This window comes from Indicator indicator, chromosome 6 (assembly GCF_027791375.1).
Source record: "Indicator indicator isolate 239-I01 chromosome 6, UM_Iind_1.1, whole genome shotgun sequence".
NCBI lineage: Eukaryota > Metazoa > Chordata > Aves > Piciformes > Indicatoridae > Indicator > Indicator indicator.
This window is the reverse complement of record NC_072015.1, coordinates 40,071,903-40,092,772: the sequence shown is the minus strand read 5'-3', so window position 1 is coordinate 40,092,772 and position 20,870 is coordinate 40,071,903. Positions and strand designations below refer to the sequence as shown.

The 20,870-nt window shown below is 41.2% G+C and overlaps 1 protein-coding gene across 1 annotated transcript in view; it reads right to left on the bottom strand.

Annotated features, from left to right (window-relative positions):
• TMEM245 (transmembrane protein 245) overlaps nt 1-20,870 on the bottom strand; it is a 77,467-nt gene that overhangs the window by 37,245 nt on the left and 19,352 nt on the right. Inside the window, exons 6-7 of the mRNA XM_054381901.1 lie at nt 16,743-16,912; nt 3,938-3,961 (exon numbers count right to left, since the gene is read on the bottom strand). Of these exons, the coding sequence (XP_054237876.1) occupies nt 3,938-3,961; nt 16,743-16,912 (194 nt within the window). The remainder of the gene's footprint in view (nt 1-3,937; nt 3,962-16,742; nt 16,913-20,870) is intronic.

Here is a 20,870-nt window from a genome sequence, read left to right as displayed (position 1 = left end):
GAAGACTGAATTGAACTGAGTATCACAGAAGTAAAAGCAGATACACAACATTCACTTAAGGCTATAATCACTTGTCCTCCTTTAGTTTGCTTGTTATTAAACCTCCCTTCTTTACATTTCCCCACAATACATCCTTGGGAAGCACTCACCTTTGCACACTAATGCCTAGGTGTTGTTACTGCAGGCAAGCTAGACTGTTAAATCCCTCTGTGCTTGTACTTACCACTGAATCAGGTCCAGACTTCATTCTTGCCCCAACCCTGTCAGACCTCCCTTTACATCCTTCCTGTAAACCAAGGGCATGCACACAAACACAAACATATACCGACTAAAGACTAGTCCATTAGTCAGAGATCATGAAGTTGAAAATCACTTCCAAGCTTCTAATGTAAATGTTAGTCAACAGTGAGAAGCTGATGCTGCCACAACATTCCAAATTAAGCAGAGGAAAGCCAAGCTCCTAAGCTACAGAAGGTCACACTTGTAAAACAAAACAGAAATGTTACTAATTTGTGATTGACTGTCCCCAGAAAGCACCCTTAAATTGTGACAGTCTTGAAGGGAAAGATATCAATTTTATTTATTTCAGCTTGCTGCAAAAAAGAGTTCTTAAGGTGAATTGTTAAAATGTGTCTCAATAATTTGCAAGTACTCCCTGCTTCAACTTCTGGGTGATGATATAAACCATCTTAGAATGAGCTGTAACAGACCTACAGGTCATGTTTAACAATCCTGCTATCTAGACAGCTTCTCCATGCTATGCAGTATGACACACCATCTATGAATTCATATTTACATATTTTACACTGCACAGTCATTAGAACCCTAGTTTTTCAATTAAATCTACTCAAGATTACCAAAAGGGACTACTTCCTTTGAACAGTTTCACTACCTAACTGGATTTTCCCCCCACCCCACCCCCCAAGACTTTTTTCTAAGAGTTGTCAACATTTCTCTTCAGTTAATGTTTGAGAATGTCATCATCATATCTGATGAGAACAAGGGGGAAGTCTGTAATCAGGACACATCTCAGGGCTACATGGAAATGAGTCACATGGGTAGTCAAGTCAACAAAGAGAGAGAATAGTCCATTTGAGGTCTCAGGTCTGTTGGAACACCAGGGCTCCAGCAGCAACTGCAACATTTCACAATTCTTTCTAATCCTGCCACAGACAACGTTAGAAAGAACAGATCATGCCAGCCCAAATGATTCTATTCTATACCTTGAGCTACAAATACTGTGATAAACTATGTGATTGTACACTGTTCTTGCTGCCAAAAAAGTTTCAAGCAGCTCTCAGAACAGGAAGAGTAGTTTACCACTAGCAATCAATAATCTTTTCAAACTCTGCCATCTGTAGCTGGCGTATTTTTAGTTTCTTGGTGGGTTGTCAGAAATTTATTTTGGTGGTGTCATAAGCAAAACCCTTCAAAGACAAAGGCAAAAATGAGAATGGTGCACTCTTTTAACTGCACTCACTGTGCAAGATCTCCCCATCTCTATCCAGTATTACAGATCTCCCCATTTTATAGATATATTGGGGGGGGGGGGTGATACTTCTTTATTTATTTTTCATCTTGATTATATTATACTACTTGATTATATTATACTACTTGATTATATTATACTTGCTCATCCACAGGAGTCAGCACTGCTTGTAACTGACTTCCAGGATCTCTTCCTATGAAACTGAAATAAAACAGTAATTAAAAGAAAACAAACAAACAAACAAACAAAAACTCCAAGGGAAAAAACTCAACCTCTTTTAAGGAAATGCATCCATAGGGTTTTACCCAATAATGCAAAACTCTCAACTAAAAATAAAATTAAGACATTTTAGACTTCAAAGCAATTACAGTGAAATTATTTTTGCAACCTATCCAAGAAAAAAAAATGGTTTATGTACACATGGATTTTCAAACAAGGAAGTTATAAACTCAGCCAAAAAAAAAAAAAGGAAGTAGTTGAGAATAAACTTTCACCTCTGGCTTACTGAACTCAGCTCTTCACATAAACTGTGCTAACAAACCAATACCTAATTAAAAAAAAAATTAAGAAGGGTTATGGTTATACATATTTACTAATCATAAGTCACCCACACAGCACAAACATTTCAAAGTCAGGAGATATTAAAAATGTCATTTTTAAAACAACCAGGCTACATTTGAGGGCAAAAGACCCTTCAAAATTCCCCTTAGTGGGCAATTACAACTGAATCAAAGCAAGCAACTCTACCCTCTCGTCCAGAAGCACAGGAAGCCCCCCATCCTATCACCCTAAGTTAACTGATTAAATACTGAAAATCAGATTTTCTAAATGCATTATAGCTGATCAGCCTGGGCATTATATGCAGCATTACTCCCCATCTGCCACCCACACCATTTGATTCTTCACAAGAACCTTTTACAGAGAGTTGTGCCAGTGTCTCCATGGCCTCCATGCTCTACACTGTTCTGTTTTCAACAGCATTCAGAAAGACAAGTGTGTCTGGCACACCATGCCAAACAGACCTATGGTTTCTGTTGTAACAGCTACTGCATGGAAAAGGATGGGCTGCTGTTTCTAAACCCACAGGAACCATTCTGACTCTCCTATGGTTTCTGTTGTAACAGCTACTGCATGGAAAAGGATGGGCTGCTGTTTCTAAACCCACAGGAACCATTCTGACTCTCCTATGGTTTCTGTTGTAACAGCTACTGCATGGAAAAGGATGGGCTGCTGTTTATAAAACCACAGGAACCATTCTGACTCTCCTAGAACATAGAAAGTTTCAGCTCAAAACAAGGAGAAACTTCTTTCCAGTGTGGGTGACAGAGCCCTGGAACAGGCTGCCCAAGGGGGTTGTGGAGTCTCCTTCTCTGGAGACTTTCCAAACCCACCTGGATGCATTCCTGTGTGGACTATCCTAAGTGATCCTGCTCTGGCAGGGGGGTTGGACCAGATGATCTCCGGGGGTCCCTTCCAACCTCTGATATACTGTGATATTTTCTCACATACCAGATTTTCACCTTTCAAACTCTCAAGTGCTGCAGATGCACACATGCCAGATGCATTCCACTCCAGCTCTGTGCTTGTTTGAAGCAATGACACTGCCTACAATCCCAGAGAGGTATCACTAATGCTGAGGAGTTGTCCAGGTTTGTGTCACATGAGGCCAAACATGGACCAAATTAGTTTTAACTTCTCTTGGGATGACAGTTCTACAAAGACCAATAGTTAACCCTAGCTAACTAAGATGACCCACAGGAACCAAGCACATTTCTTACAAAAGACATCACACAATTTTGACAGGTGCACAAAACATTAAAAAAAAAAAAAAAGGCTATACCAACTGCTTCATTTTTTACTAGCCCTTACTTCCCTTAAGATTGTCATTAGATTCAGTACTTCTGAGCCTGTAAGTGTTCTCATTCCACTCCTACTACACTGAGTATCACTGAGCATGCAGGCCAGTTTGATGCTTCAGAAGTAAAAGATGAACAGCCCTTACTGAAGCCAGCACTTGTGAGCACTTAGTCTTAGTTTTAGAACTGTAGTTCACCCTCATCACACCCCTGTTAATTCAATTAACTGACGCTTTCCAAGCAGAGAACAGCTCTCCAGTCCAGGGGAGAACTGGTCTGTGAGTGGGGATCAGGTGAAGATAAACTGTTCTTAAATAAAAGTGCCACTAAATCAAACTACCCATTAAAGGGCAAACTCAATATTCTGCTGTACAAAACATTTCACATTTTAGTAAAAGACAAGAGCTCAGGCAGAATTATATGACCTTCAGTAGCTTATATCAAGAGCTGGAAAAAAGACACTTGGAAGAGAAAAACTAAGAAGCAAGGCATGTTAAGAAGTGCTCATGCTGCAAAACCAAAAAAAAAAGAAAACCCTCCCCAAAACCACAGAATCCATTAATTGGGAGTCACGTTTTTTCTGTTTATTTACCTTCTTATTAAGCCAGTGCCACAGCTTGTCAGTGGCAGGGGGAGACAGAAGAAAACAGGGGAAAAAAAGACAAAGAACACAGTGGAAAATTATTGGAAAATGCAGTAGTTCAGAGGGGAATAAAAATGATAATAATAATAAAGAAAAAAAAGGTGGAGGCAATGAGAGGCAGGCAAAGTCATCACAGAATGAAAATGAAGTTGTTCTAGACACAAAGGTAAATCCCAATAGAAAGAAAAGATCATAACAACTTCTAATGCAGGAATCTGGATTTTACTACCAACATGCACTTTTTGAAACAAAGAGCGATATAACAAAGACAAACAACTTTAATGACATTCAAAGAGCTACCAGCACAATCTGGGCTAATTACTGAGAGCTAACACTTCAGATTTCAGTGCAGGACTTGTGAAGTACTCCAGGAAGGGCACTTATTAAGAGAACACCAAAAATTAACATAAGACAGCATGAATAGCCCCACTTAGGTGTCTTCCCAGGTGTTTTACAACACTCCTATTATGCCAACTACTGTTAAACAAATTTTATAGGTATGTTTGGTTTTTTTTTTTCCTTAGTACCATTCATATTTCAATATTTGGATTCAATGGCACAACATCAAATACGTAATTAAATTTGGTATACGTGCACCAGCAAATTGTAGATCAAATAAATGTATGGATTACATATAATTTAATTGGCTGTGCAGAAGGCATTCTGTACTTACTACTAGTTATTTTTCCTTCCTTATTTTCAGCCATACTGCTCAAGCACGCCCACTTAAGGGCCTAGTTAATGTAAGACTATACTCTTCATTCTAGCCATTAGTCATCAGTTCACAGCATGACAAGTTTTCACCAGTTACCAGAAACTGTATTAGCTCCCCAATGGGGGGAGAAAAAAACCCAAACCAAAGCAACAAACATTTCAAATTTAGGACCAAAAAAAAAAAAAATAAATCCCAGAACATTCTCAGTAAGTTGTCTCAGAAGCAACAAGCAGATTTACCAAGAAAGAGGAACACCAGGAAACATGAAAATAAAATCCACTTCTACGAGCTTTCACTACTCATGGAATGCATCAATCACAGTAATGAAAAGCAATGACACAACTTCAAAAGCCTCATATTAAGCATTGCAGGATTTGTTTCCATTTTACATCCTTCATAAAATTTATAAATAAAAGGTAAAAGCTGCTCACTGATTCAACAACATACTTTTGCCTTTAACTCTCCTTCTGTATATTAAAACCCTACTATATAGTAGGTTCATTCTAGTAAAAGTGTAGATCCCTTGGCTGTAGAGCTCCACTTTGCAACTTCAATAAAACAAAAGCTAGAGCTCTACTGTGAGGCTGAGATTTTAGTAGAATGTGAAAAACAAACTTGGGTATTTTTCCACCCTCCTCTAGAGGCTGAAATGATAAATGAGAAATACAACAACTTGGAAGTAACATTACATGCCAAAAGTAACAACAATTTTTAAATTAATGTTTAAGATAGTGTCTGGGAGGCTCTACCTGCCTATCTTACCAATACTGATATTCATGTAGTTCTAAAAAAATGGAATAAATCTCCATTTAGAAACAGGCTACAGTTTAATTCTAATCTTCAAGTCATTCAAAAATTAATAAGGCTACAGAAACTTCTCCAGCATTGTATTGGAAAATTATATAAAAATGTATGTGTCTGTGGAAGTATTTCCTAGAATCATATATGGACTAGGAGAGATTCTGCCCATTATCTGTGCTTGCTTTTACACACTAAACTTGGTACCAGAAGAACCAAACCTTCACTTTATTCTAAGTCCAAATGATGTATTACAGCTCTTCATATACAAAATTCCAGTATGCTACACCTAGAAAAGGCATAGGATTACAATTCACTGAAGTCTACCAGAGAGCATGCATGCAAAATGCCAGCAGATTTCAAAATAATAAAATTCTAGGGAATGCAGCTGAGCAACTGCTCATGCTGCTCAACTCCCCCACAAGCTACAGTTACCATACTAAAAGACAGGACTTCTTTTAAAAATGAATAAACAAAAGAAGTCATTGAAACAAACTATTAGTTCTTGACTGCTACTAAAAACATACATGACACCATATCAAGTTTTAGGATGACTGGATGGATGACAACAGAAGTCTCCCCACTCTTTCCTCTAGGTTTTCTCTCATACCTCAATTGCTACATCTGCTGGCTCCACAGGGCAGATGCACAATCAGGGACTAAAGACCACACTAAGGACATCCTATTTCCATAGTCTATATGGACTCAGCCTCACCTACTGTTTATGAAGAAAAATAAAATTCCTCTTGATCAGAGCTTCTCTTCCGTCTGAATTTGTCTGCATTTCCAGGATAATCTGAGGTTAATGAGGAGTGGGAAAGAGCAGCAGTTCTTTTCTTACAGCTTTTATTTAAGAAACAGGCACAACCAATGAGGCTCAGAGATTTGATTTCATGAGCAGTGCTCACCTACAATTTCTCATAAAGGGTTATTTTCTGGACAATCCACACTAGCCTCTCCTCAGCTTCACTGGAGAGAAAAAGACATGCCACTGTAAGATGTCTTTCTTGTCCTCACCAGCTTTTACTCAAAGCTAGAACCACTTCTGAATCAGGCATACCACTTTTGAAAGACCAAGTAATATCACTAGACATTTGTGTGAAACAGACCCTGTCAATGGCTTATACTTAGCTAAGAGCCCAAATACTCCTGGTGCTGAGATTCATCCTTCAATTAAGTCAGTACACAAAAGCCCAAAGAAAAAACTCAAAACCAAAACAAACAAACAAACAAACAAAAAATCAAAACAAAAAAATTAGAAAAAACCCTCAAACACAAAAAATCAACCCCCCCCAAAAAAATAAAAAACCTCAAAAACAAACAAAACCCCTTCAAAATCCAAAAATTTCAAAACAAAAACCCTCAAAAACAAAAAAAGAAACCCAAAACCCCCTCAAATAAAAAACCCTCAAAACCAAAACAAAAACCCTAAAAACAAAAACCTGAAAACAAACAAAAAAATATCAAAACAAAACAAACCCCAAAAACCCCTCAAAACCCACCCAACCAACCAAAAAAACCCTCAAAACCAAACAAAAAACTCAAACAAAAAATTCAAAAACTCCACCAAAAAAAAACCCACAAAACCCCTCAGAACCAACAAAAACTCAAAAAACCCAACTAAAATAAACCTCTCACAACCAACAAAAAAGTATCAACCCCCTCCAAAAAACCCTCAAAAACTGACCAACCAACCAAAATAAACCCCCACAAAACCAAACAAAAAACTCCCACCAAACCAAAACCACAACAAAAAATCAACCAACCAAAAAACTCAAGCCCCTAGGTAGCTTCACCTTCCAGGAGAAGAAAGGATAAACGAAATATTTTTAAGAATAAGCATCTAATTGCAAAAGAAACCATCCTTCAATCATATGAAAGGTAAGATGTCACAATTTACTCTTTGACTTTTTTCTATTTTGTGTTTGAATTATTTACTTTCCCTTCAACAGTACCTACTGGAAGGCAAAAGGTTTGGTAATCCAACTTAAACACAGCTCAGTCATCCCTTCTAAGAAAACTTACAAGGACACAATTCTCATTCCTCTCCTTTCCCTGTCACCATAAAAATAATCTCTGGAATTACTTCCCACATTCTCAGAGGTAAGATGCACCCATGGTCCTACAATGAAGAGAATAAGCATGTCCAGCAGTACTTCAAGCACCACTGTGGCAAGCATTGGAAGCCCACATATAAATCCACCTGCCCATGATAAATCCAGGTGAACTGTAACTGGAATAGGCACAAATGAGGATAACAGAATCCAGCAGAGCATCAAGTATCCTTCTTACAGCAGCTAGAAGAGCTTGAATGGCTTTAATAGACACAACAGAGACTGAGAAGGAATATGACTGTCATGTAAAAGATAGGAGGTGGGGGGGGAGGGGAGACAGAAATGAGTTGTGCCAACACTATCCTTTGGCTTAGACAGGAATCACATTAAGAGGAACTGACCTTAAATACATTGAAGGTGAAGAGTAGGAAGTTCTGCTGCACCATTACAACAAAAGCCCTACCTTCTTTAAGGAGAAAAGACTTAGTGGAATTCAGAAAGATACTATATCAGATAGTTATGCAATACAAGGATATTAAAGCTGACACCTTGTGAAATACAATACATAGGATATTTTGTAAGCAAGATGTCTTTAGCCATAATGAAATCTTCTAATGACAAGCTTTGTATAATTTAAGCTTCTATCCTAACATGTTAATCCTTTCCACTGCATTTGGAAACCCTTCTGTTCTTGTTCATAGCTTTATCTGGAAAGGCTTTTCCTTTTTCAAATTCTTCCTCAATGAACTCTGTGAAATCATTCCTTATTTCCTACAGCCATTGTAATGGTTTGTTGAGCTTTTGGCATGCACTAACACAGTAGATTTACAATCATAGAATCAGTCATGGTTGGAAGGGACCACAAGGATCATTTAGTTCCAACCCCCCTGCCATGGCCAGGGACACCTCACACTAGATCAGGCTGGCCAGAGCCACATCCAGCCTGGCCTTAAACACCTCCAGGGATGGGGCCTCAACCACCTCCCTGCACAACCCATTCCAGGCTCTCACCACTCTCATGGGGAAGAATTTCTTCCTCATGTCCAGCCTGAATCTCCCCACTTCCAGCTTTGTTCCATTCCCCCCAGTCCTATCACTCCCTGATATCCTAAAAAGTCCCTCCCCAGCTTTCTTGTAGCCCCCTTCAGACACTGGAAGGCCACAAGAAGGTCACCTCAGAGCCTTCTCTTCTCCAGACTGAACAGCCCCGACTCTCTCAGTCTGTCCTCATAGGAGAGGTGCTCCAGCCCTCTGATCATCCTGGTGGCCCTTCTCTGGACAACTTCCAGCATGTCCAGATCCCTCTTGTAACAGGGGCTCCAGAACTGGACACAGTACTCCAGGTGGGGTCAAGCTTAATTTGGGCTTAAGCTCTTTTCCTGTAGGAATTCAGAGATATAAACCAGACAGATTTGTCGAAGTACAGATGCTCTGACAGATGTACTTACAGGGTTCAGCTCTTCAGTTACAGAAACTCTGAGGGAACAGTGTTTTCTAAGGCAGAGAATACTTCAACACAGTTACAGAAAGCACACTCCTGCACACTAGCACAGCTATTACAAAAGTCAAATCCTACAATTCTGAACGCCTTCATGAATTTTATGGAGCTTTCCTACTTTGCAATGAAAACATGGGCATACTTTGAGTAGAGAAGAAGGGAGGGGAGCATAGAAGCCTTATGGCACTTCCCAAATGCCACATTTCTTCTCTTACAGTGGGAAGCCTCCCTTCTGTACCACCATGCCACTGTGTTCAACAACTACACTTCCCCACAGTATAAACAAACACACTTGAACTAGTTCAAGCCCTACTCACAGAATAAAATGGGTTGCTTTTTAAATGGAAGTTTTTACAAAAGAAGTAGTAACATCTCATCCTTTAGATTAAAACTCATTAAGCTGAACTTCAAAATCTTTGTAATCAGATAACGTGACTGAACCATGAGAATTTTGTGTCAGACAAGGCATCTTCAAAGCTTCAAAGGGCCACGAGGATGATCAGAGGGCTGGAGCTCCTCTCCTATGAGGACAGACTGAGAGAGTTGAGGCTCTTCAGTCTGGAGAAGAGAAGGCTCCGAGGAGACCTGTGATGGTTTGAAACTGTCTTTTTAATTTTTCCTTGCAAAATTCAGAACAGAGAAAGTGAAAGAATGTAAATAAGTCACTATTGGGTGTAAGAAAGCAAAATAACGATTGTTCTAAACACTTCCATTGGATAGATAGAAATGTTTAAGAACTATTACCCAAAACAAAGTAGGCACTCTGCACACTCTGCATTCTGCAGTGGGGGCAGTTGCTGGGCTGTCTGGCTGCTGTTTCTTCTCTTCTGGCTGAAGATAACACACTGACCTTGGCAGCTAAGTTAACAACTTTCTGCTTAACTAACTCTGCTTCTCTGTCCAGGGGGGTCTGGGGGGGAAGCTCCTGGGAGAGGGAGGCCCCTTTGGGAGGGTCCCCTTGGGGGGAAGCAAAGGGAGATCGGTTGTGCTTTTTCTGTTGATTGTATATATTTATGAATGTTGTGAATTTTGTATATTTGTACATATTAATTGCATTTCATTGTAGATTTTAGACTCTGCTTGTAAATACAGCTTTTCATTTGCTTCCAGACTGAGCTAGCCTGGTTATTGTCGGTGGGGGGGGAATTTCAGCTCACACCGACACACTTTTTATTTTTGGCGCTCCAACTCAGGGCTCGATTGCTTGTGATTTATTTCTGCTCAGATTAGGAAGCAAAATGAAGCTGTTTTGGATTCTGAGTCATTCTATTTCATCTATTATCGGTGCAATTGTCTACAGATGGGCTGTTTCCTGCATGATAGACAAGATTGTGAGATATGTGGCATATAAGTCATTTCTTTGGGTTAAGAACAAGTTACTGAATGTTGGTGAATTCTGTTGTGGTCTTATTGGGCTTAGAAGCTATGGTAACTCAACTATGGATCTGCTAGGAGACACATATGAGTTTGTTACTCCTCTTACAACTACAGAGGGTCCTTGGAACCAGTGGTACCCTAGATATCTTGTGCTTGCCTTAATTTTGTTGCTTCTTGGAATAATCATATGGCTACTGATAGCACTGTGTCAAGAAAGACATAAGGCTACTTGCTCTTCCAACTCTGCTGTGAATGTGAAAACCAAGCCAGTAAATTTGGTTGCCACTATCACCAGAAAGCGCAAAGGAGCTGCAGGAGGAGATGCAGATGCTGCAGGAGATGGTGTAGATGGAGATGAGGGTCCTTCTACTCAGGGTCCCTCTGTTAAGAAAGATCCTTCTGATGAGGAAGAGAGGGTTAGCCTTAAAACTCTGGTAGACCTCTTGAGACCCCACATGGATGATGGAGATGTAGGTCAGGATGTAGACCCTAGTAGATTAGCAACTGCTGGTAGTGCCTCTGAACTCAAGGAAATTCAACGGAGGATTAAAATAGGATTATGGGGACAGCGACCTCAGGATGATGATGATGATGATGATGATGAGGATGACATACAGTCAGCTAATGCACCCAGACAGGAAATTAGACATGTGAGGAAGGATTACATCAGAGGAGATAATGAGCCAGTCCTGTCTTGGCTAGCCAGGTGTTTTGATATGGGAGCCCCAGCATTGGTGGTAGGCGACAAGTCGGCCTCTCAGTTGGGGATGCTCTCAAAGGATACAGGCATAGACAGGCACCTAGGCAAGTGCATTGGTAAAGCTTCTCTGTGGGCACGCCTCCTACTGGCAGTCTCGCTGAGGTACCCCAGCAGAGATGATTTACCATGGAACCCTAAGCCTTGGACCACAATAGCTGAGGGAATCAAGCGTCTGAGAGAGTTTGCTGTGAGAGAAGTAATGTATGGAGATCATAAGACTCTGAATCCTGATGAAATTCCTGTTGGAACAGGCCTTGCCAAAAAGCTCATTAAGCTTGCTCCTCCTAATTATGCTACTATTCTGGCAAGCAGGATTGTGGCAAGAAATTATGGTGGAGTGCCTCCCACTGTTGGCCATTTCACTGACCAAATGAGGCAGTTGGAGGATAGTCTTGCACGTACTTCTTTGGTTTCAGCCATTGAAACTTTGTCTGGAGAAATGAAGAATTGCATGAAAGAGCTGAAGGAGGAACTTAAAACCTCCATATCCAACTTGATGAAGGGGGATGATTCTAATTCCTCTTCCTCCAGATGGATACAAGTTTCAGCTGTTAGGAACAGACGTGCTCCAAGAAGGCCATTCCAGAATAGGTCAAACCAAAACAGACAGCAGAGGCAATCACGTGGCAGTATCTGGATAACTCTGCGTGATCAGTTTGGTGAGAACATGAACAGATGGGATGGTCAACCAACTTCTGATCTTTTCAAGAGGTTACGGGAGCTGCAGAGGGGCAGATCCCGAGGTAGCAATACCAGGAGGGTAGCTGTCGCTTCCTCAGTTTCCCAGAACAACTCTGATAGCTCCAACAGTGATCCTAATTCTGGTGCTGGACATTGTGCCGGCTGTACATGTGGAGGTAATCCCCACCATTAGGGGTGCCCTGCCTTCCGCCAGGGGGAGGTAAGGGATAATGGAGATAACAGAATCTATTGGGATGTGTACATCCAGTGGCCTGGCACTTCAAAATTTCAGAAGTACAGGGCCTTGGTTGACACAGGAGCTCAGTGCACCATAATACCATCAAATTATCAAGGGGGAGAATCTATAACTATTCAGGGAGTCACTGGTGGATCTCAAGAGTTGTTTAAGATAGAGGTTGATATAAGTTTAACTGGGAAGCAGTGGAAGAAACATACTATTGTAACAGGTCCTAATGCACCTTGTATTTTGGGAATTGACTTTCTGAGAGAAGGGCGTTTTAAAGACCCTAAGGGTTACAAATGGGCTTTTGGAATAGCAACTGTAGAAATTGATGGAGGAAAATTGAAGTTGTCCATTAGACCTGAGCTTTCAGATGAATCTGCAGTTGTGGGACAACATGAGATAGAGGATGTAAAGCTGCCGGTTGCTTCTCAAACTGTGCATCACAGACAATACAGAACCAACCGTGACTCTTTGGTGCCCATTCAAAACTTGATTCGTCAGTTGGAGAGTCAGAAGGTCATCAGCAAAACTCATTCACCTTTCAACAGTCCAATCTGGCCTGTGAGAAAGCAGAATGGAGAGTGGCGTCTGACAGTTGATTTCCGTGCCTTGAATGAAGTAACTCCACCCATGAGTGCAGCTGTACCAGACATGATGGAACTCCAATATGAGCTGGAATCCAAGCAGGCCAAATGGTATGCTACCATAGACATTGCTAATGCTTTCTTCTCTATTCCCATAGCAGAGGAATGCAGGCCTCAGTTTGCTTTCACCTGGAGAGGCATTCAGTACACATTCAATCGTTTGCCCCAGGGGTGGATTCACAGTTCAACCATCTGCCATGCAGTGATCCATGATGCTTTGGAGAAAGGTGGAGCTCCAGAACACATTCAGTTCATCGATGACATCATCGTCTGGGGTGAGACTGCTGAAGAAGTCTTCGAGAAAGGTAACAAAATCCTTGACATTCTCTTGCAAGCTGGTTTCGCTATCAAGCGAGACAAGGTGAAAGGACCTGCCAGAGAAATCCAGTTTCTGGGAGTGCGGTGGCAAGATGGTCGCCGTCACATCCCAATGGATGTGATAAACAGAGTCTCCACCATGGCAAATCCCATCAACAAGAAAGAAACTCTGCGTTTCTTAGGCATAGTGGGATTTTGGAGACTGCACATTCCTGGATACAGTCAGATTGTGAAACCTCTCTATGATGTGACTCGAAAGAGAAACAGTTTCCAATGGGGTCCTGAGCAACAAGCAGCCTTTGACCAGATCAAGCGAGAGGTAGTCCAAGCCATGGGTCTGGGACCTGTCCGAACTGGTCCAGACATTAAGAACATTCTGTACACGGCCGCGAGTGACAATGGTCCAACCTGGTGCTTATGGCAAAGAGCTCCAGGGGAGACACGAGGACGTCCTCTTGGTTTCTGGGGTCGTGGCTACAGAGGCTCAGAGGCAAACTACACTCCAACAGAGAAAGAGATTTTAGCTGCTTATGAAGGAGTGAAAGCTGCTTCTGAAGTGATTGGAACTGAGTCACAACTTCTTCTAGCTCCTAGATTGCCAGTTCTGAATTGGATGTTCAAAGGCAAAGGTTCTTCACCACATCATGCAACAGATGCTACCTGGTCTAAGTGGATGGCTCTGATAACACAGAGAGCTCGAATGGGAAATCTCGAAAGGCCTGGTTTGGTGGAGGTGATCACAAACTGGCCAGAAGGCACAAGCTGTGCTAAACCTCCAGAGGAGAGAGTAACTCGTGCTGAGGAAGCTCCTCCTTACAGTGATCTGTCTGATGATGAAAAGAGATATGCTTTGTTCACAGACGGTTCCTGTCGTCTTGTTGGGAACAAGCGGAGATGGAAATCTGCAGTGTGGAGTCCAACGCGCAGAGTTGCAGAAGCGAGAGATGGAGAAGGAGAATCCAGTCAATTCGCAGAGGTAAAAGCTGTCCAGCTAGCTCTTAACATAGCTGAACGTGAGAGATGGCCAAAGCTTTATCTCTACACCGACTCGTGGATGGTAGCCAATGCCTTGTGGGGTTGGCTGAAAGACTGGAAGAAGAATGGCTGGCAGAGGAAAGGAAAGCCAATCTGGGCTGCAGATCTGTGGCAAGACATTGCTGCTCGCATTGAGAGAATCCCAGTGAAAGTGAGACACATCGATGCTCACATTCCTAAGAGCAAAGCTACTGAGGAACAACAACACAACCATCAGGCAGATCTAGCTGCAAGAGTTTCCCAGGTGGACACAAACTCTGATCCTGATCCTGATCTTGACTGGAAACACCGAGGTGAGCTGTTCTTAGCTCGGTGGGCCCATGACTCGTCAGGACATCAAGGCAGAGATGCAACCTACCGATGGGCTCGTGACAGATCCATTGACATTTCCATGGATGCTATCACACAAGTCATCCATGACTGTGACATTTGTGCTGCTATTAAGCAGGCAAAGCGGATCAAGCCCTTGTGGTACGGTGACCGATGGTCCAAGTACAAGTATGGTGAAGCCTGGCAGATTGACTACATCACTCTACCTCGTTCTCCATCTGGTAAGCAGTATGTGCTGACTATGGTAGAGGCGAGCACTGGATGGCTGGAAACTTATCCAGTTCCTCATGCAACTGCACGTAACACCATTCTTGGCCTGGAGAGACAAATCCTGTGGAGACACGGAACTCCAGAGAGGATTGAGTCAGACAACGGAACTCATTTCAAGAACAATCTTGTAAAAAACTGGGCCAAAGAGCACGGCATCGAGTGGATATTCCACATTCCCTACTATGCACCAGCTGCAGGGAAGATCGAACGCTACAACGGTTTGCTGAAAACCACTCTCAAAGCCATGGGGGGTGGATCTTTGAAAAACTGGGAGAAACATTTAGCACAAGCAACCTGGTTGGTGAATAGTAGAGGTTCAGTGAATCGAGCTGGACCTGCCCAATCAGATTTGTTGCGAAAGGAAGAAGGTGATAGAGTTCCTGTTATCAGAGAAAAGAATCTGTTAGGCAAAACTGTTTGGGTATTTTCTCCTTCAGGAGAGGCCAAACCTGTCCGAGGGGTGGTTTCTGCTGAAGGTCCTGGTCACACCTATTGGGTGATGCAAGAAAATGGTGAAATTCAGTGTATTCCACAAAGAAATCTAACTTTGGCTGAGAGAGGTTAAATTCAGAGTGTTGCGCAGATACAGCATCGCGCCCAAGAGGAGAGTCCATGAGATCTACGGTGCACGAACCCTGAGAGCCCTGAGTCACCTGAGAGTCCCTGTTCCTTCCTTCGCTCCATCTGCGAGGAAACAAGCTGTTTGCTGTTTTTCCTGTGATTTGACTCTTTTGAATCATCTACATCTGAGATAGCCGGAATGGACTATGGTCTTTATTCACCTATTGTTGTAGATATTATTTTAGATTAGATAGATGATAGTAACAGCCAATGGAATTGTTTAGAAGGGGTGGACTGTGATGGTTTGAAACTGTCTTTTTAATTTTTCCTTGCAAAGTTCAGAACAGAGAAAGTGAAAGAATGTAAATAAGTCACTATTGGGTGTAAGAAAGCAAAATAACGATTGTTCTAAACACTTCCATTGGATAGATAGAAATGTTTAAGAACTATTACCCAAAACAAAGTAGGCATTCTGCACATTCTGCGTTCGGCAGTGGGGGCAGTTGCTGGGCTGTCTGGCTGCTGTTTCTTCTTCTCTTCTGGCTGAAGATAACACACTGACCTTGGCAGCTAAGTTAACAACTTTCTGCTTAACTAACTCTGCTTCTCTGTCCAGGGGGGTCTGGGGGGGAAGCTCCTGGGAGAGGGAGGCCCCTTTGGGAGGGTCCCCTTGGGGGGAAGCAAAGGGAGATCGATTGTGCTTTTTCTGTTGATTGTATATATTTATGAATGTTGTGAATTTTGTATATTTGTACATATTCATTGCATTTCATTGTAGATTTTAGACTCTGCTTGTAAATACAGCTTTTCATTTGCTTCCAGACTGAGCTAGCCTGGTTATTGTTGGTGGGGGGGGAATTTCAGCTCACACCGACACAAGACCTTCTTGTGGCTTTCCAGTATCTGAAGGGGGCTACAAGAAAGCTGGGGAGGGACTTTTTAGGATATCAGGGAGTGATAGGACTAGGGGGAATGGAATAAAGCTGGAAGTGGGGAGATTCAGACTGGACGTGAGGAAGAAGTTCTTCCCCATGAGAGTGGTGAGAGCCTGGAATGGGTTGTCCAGGGAGGTGGTTGGGGCCCCATCCCTGGAGGTGTTTAAGGCCAGGCTGGATGAGGCTCTGGCCAGCCTGATGTAGTGTGAGGTGTCCCTGGCCATGGCAGGGGGGTTGGAACTGGCTGATCCTTGTGGTCCCTTCCAACCCTGACTGATTCTATGATTCTATGAAAGCTAACTCAACATTTGAAAAGTGGCTTCTATCAAGCTTTACAAAGTTTAAATGTGCACTTAAGTGTGAATAGTGACAAAAGAGACATGGTTTAAGATACACCATAGAACAGATATAGTCTTACATGAGAGATGTGTCCATTAGTGACAGACATTTATTTTAGAGTAAGAGCATCGTAGCATACAGTGAATAGAGAATAAAATAAATTTTCAGATTGCTTAAGGGAGTAAGGAGAAATACCTTACTGTCAAGCTTTAGCATGACTCTTCCAAGTCCTCTAATGGGCCGTGGAGCAAGAGCTTCCTGACGTTCCTTCACAAAATTTTCAACAAGCTGCCACCATCTTTTGCAGTGGTTTGCCATGAACTTCAAAACTCCAAAATGGATCACAAGTTTTTTAAGTGCCCAAACTGCAAGCAGAAGAAAGAAATTAAGTATTACAGATTTCAGTGGAGCCCCACAAGACAACACACCTACTTCATTCTGAAAAAACTATGAAAAAAGAAAGGAAAAGAATGATTTTTTTCCCCCCCCACTAGAAACCTTTTTCAGAATTTTCAAGTCATTTTAGCACTAATCTCTTCACTTCTTCACAATTGTGCTTATCCACATGGAATTTAGATGGCAGCAGAAGAAAAGTGTCTGCACGCTACCCAGTCGTGCAGCTAAGAAACTTGTGCAAGTCCTGGGCTAAGTAGGTGTCACTCCATGATTCTAGCACAGAGGATTTATCCCATCTTCACACAGACAACCACACATAAAATGCCACATTCAGAACTTCACAGTGTATTCCACATAAAATTTTCAGCCTCAATTCTTAATTTTTTTGTCTTCTATATTGTTGAAGTTGAATTTCTCCTTGAAGCATTGACAGCAGTTCATGTGTCACTTTGCAGTAAAAAAGTGTTGATCTAAACCTTCAATGGAAACCCTGGTTAATTTTCCTTTTGAACTTCAAAACCAGTATTTTAAGATGAGCTTTTTATCTTGGCTTGAAGAAGGGTCATGCAACTTCAGAAAAATCCATACTGCTCCTCAAAACCAGACTACAGAGGAAACATTAACAGTTTTATTTCCCCAAAAGAGAAGCTTTTTGCTACCACAAAAAGCTTCTCTCCAACACTCCTAACATGTACCCACTGTAAAATAGTTTCTCAATAACAATAGAAATGTCTAGCATTACAGTTGCAGAAGTAAAAGCTCATGCCTCTTTACTTGCCATGAAATAAAACCCAGAGACTTCTGCATCAGGCTTATGGTTCTAATTTTGCAATGGCATTGCTCTCCCTCTCTGATTATATGTGCAGAACTTGAAAGTCATCCCAATTAAGAATATAAATGCAAAGCCCATGATAAATATGAAACTTTCATTGGAAGCCAATAGACTTTTAACAGTCATGAAGTATTTTCCATACTCTTTTTATTCACCAAAATGTTACACCAGTCAAATTATCTATCTTTTCAGCACTGAAAAGAAGAAAAGCAAGCAATCTTCCAAATCCACTGTCAAACTTAACATCAGAACAGAGGAACTCACATCATAAACAAAGATATGTACTAGAGCTGATTTTACTAGAGCATTAATGCAAACAGACCAGTCACAAAAACATCAAGTTACACTGACTTAAAGGATCATAACAGACTGGTCTGACAATCCAGTCCTGCTATCAACTACTGATACACAAACATCTAAACATGGTGCATCCCCAATACTGAAAATTATGGTTCTAAAGGAAAACATAGGGAAACTGTTAGCAACACAACCACCTGATTTTCCCAATTTCTCACTTATTTTTTTTAAACCAGAACTTAGTAAGAGTGAACTTCACATTTAGATCAAAAATCAGAGCAGGTATTAAAAATTCTACATACACAGTAAAACAACACTGTGAAAATGCTAGCAGTGCCCCTACAATCATATTTATAGCCACATTTGATACTGATCATAGAATTGTTAGGGACCTCAAGGATCATCTAGTTCCAAGACCCCTGCCATGGGCAGGGACACCTCACACTATAGCAGGTTGCTCACAGCCACATCCAGCCTGGCTGCAAAAACCTCCAGGGATGAGGCTTCCACCACCTCCCTGGGCAACCTGTGCCAGTGTCTCACCACCCTCATGGGGAAGAATTTCTTCCTAACATCCAATCTGAATCTACCCATTTCTAGTTTTGTTCCATTCCCCCCAGTCCTATCATTACCTAACACCCTAAAAAGTCCCTCCCCAGCTTTCTTGGAGCCCCCTTCACATACTGGAAGGCCACAAGAAGGTCTCCTGGGAGCGGAGCCTTCTGTTCTCCAGACTGAACAGCCCCAACTCTCTTAATCTGTCCTCATAGGAGAGGTGCTCCAGCCCTCTGCTCATCCTCGTGACCCTTCTCTGGACACCCTCCAGCACCTCCAGATCCTTCTTGTAATAGGGGCTCCAGAACTGGATGTTCCCATCATTAAATTCAAATGTACTTTTAATAAAACTTTTTGTTGTTGTTGTCATTATGAAAGGCTATTTTCTAAACAAGATTCCTTACTTACTGTCATACATCAACATCACAACAATTCCTCTGCCTTCAAAAATTCACATCATGCTTCTTGGAGATGTGTAAAATGAAATACATAGCTGATAAGGTTAACTTTGAACTTTTAACTGGGTGTTTATCAAAGTTCTATGTGAGCCTACTATGTGTAAGCCACTCGAAATAGTTTTACTTTGTTTTTCCTGGAGAGCTCGCTCAGTACCTGACGTTTGGTTTACCCACCCTCTGGCACCACCATGTGGCAAATATGGGATTTATGCCCTTAAAGTAAGACAATAATAAGATTTTCTACTAAAGATCACTTGGCAAATGTACAAAACAGTGCAAGTTTGAAGTTTCCTCTGATTAAAAGCAGCTTATGGTAAATACACACAGTGCTGCTGGCTTTCTGTAAGGTGAACAGCATACCTGAAATGTCATTCTCATTTTCTGCCATTTTGAAGTAAGTGTTTAAATACCTTCTAAATGAGTACAGACTCATTACCAATGATGTCAGCAGGTGCTACACTCACACAGCTGTAATTATATTAGGTTAAAAAGAGACAGGAGAGAAAAAGCTAGGACTGTTACCAGAAAGGCTCCACAATAAGAAATTGCAAACATCTCCAGGAAGAACAAAATTACATGAAGGCAAAAAAAAAAAATACAAAAACGGTGCAACAGAGTAAGAAAAGTAAATGAAAGATCTTTAAAATGGTGCAACAGAATAATAGAAGAAGTAAATGAAAGATCTTTAAATGAGCTAATATCAAGATTCCCAGGCTCACATCACTGAACAAAAAGTTACAAGTGCTCCATGACATGGTTTATTGCTTAACTTTTGAATCCACCTGTCATTCTTCACCTCATTTTATGGTACAATTGTGGTATCTTTTTCTTCCCCACTCTCTACATTGAGCAATTTGAAAAGATTGTCTCACTCTAATGAAGTACAAATGCACACACAGAAAAAGGGTAAGGGTACCAAGATATTTGTAATCATTTAAATGCTGTTTTGTCTACCAATGTAAGGGACTCTGGTGAAATGAACATTTTTCTATTGGCAGTGGGGTGGGGTGTGTAGGTGTCAATTTGTTTTAACTTTTTATATATTAGAAGAATATTCCAACTCTCAGAAGTGCTTAAAAAGTTGTAAGTCTCCTTAAACTTGAATAGTTGCAAGGAAACTGCTTTTATTATGTATGTATATATGAGTATACATTTTCTACTACTAGATATTTTTAATGCCACCTCTCTTAATCCAGATTATCATAATTCACTTTCTGATGCAACATGAATGACTGCTCTGCTCAATATTACCATGCTTTGCATATTATTTTTGTGATCTAGTTATGTTCAGTTCTACGTGAAGAAAAAGCACTTAATGCCCCAGTGGCACTGCTAAGGCAACAAGTCACAAGTATTCTCAAAATTAATTTCTATTTTCTCATCAGTTTATTGCTCAGGTAGCTATTTCAGACCTAATGACTGGTGGCAGCAGCATTAATCCATTTCAGTTACAGATGAGCTCTTTAATCTAGATTTGTCTGGCTCAGGCTTAAAACTATACATCAGTGTCTGCCTAACTGTAAAAGAACTGCATCCATTTTTTGTATCCCACCAAAATAGGTATTTCTAAACAATTCACAGGATGTCAGGGGTTGGAAGGGACCCAAAGAGATCATCAAGTCCAACCCCCCTGCCAGAGCAGGACCATAGCTCAGGTCACAGGAACACATCCAGACGGGCCTTGAAAGTCTCCAGAGAAGGAGACTCCTTGACTTTTCTCTTTGATAAATTAAGCCACATAAGTGTTTTGCAAGTCTAAAATTTATTTTCTAATCCCTTTATAAT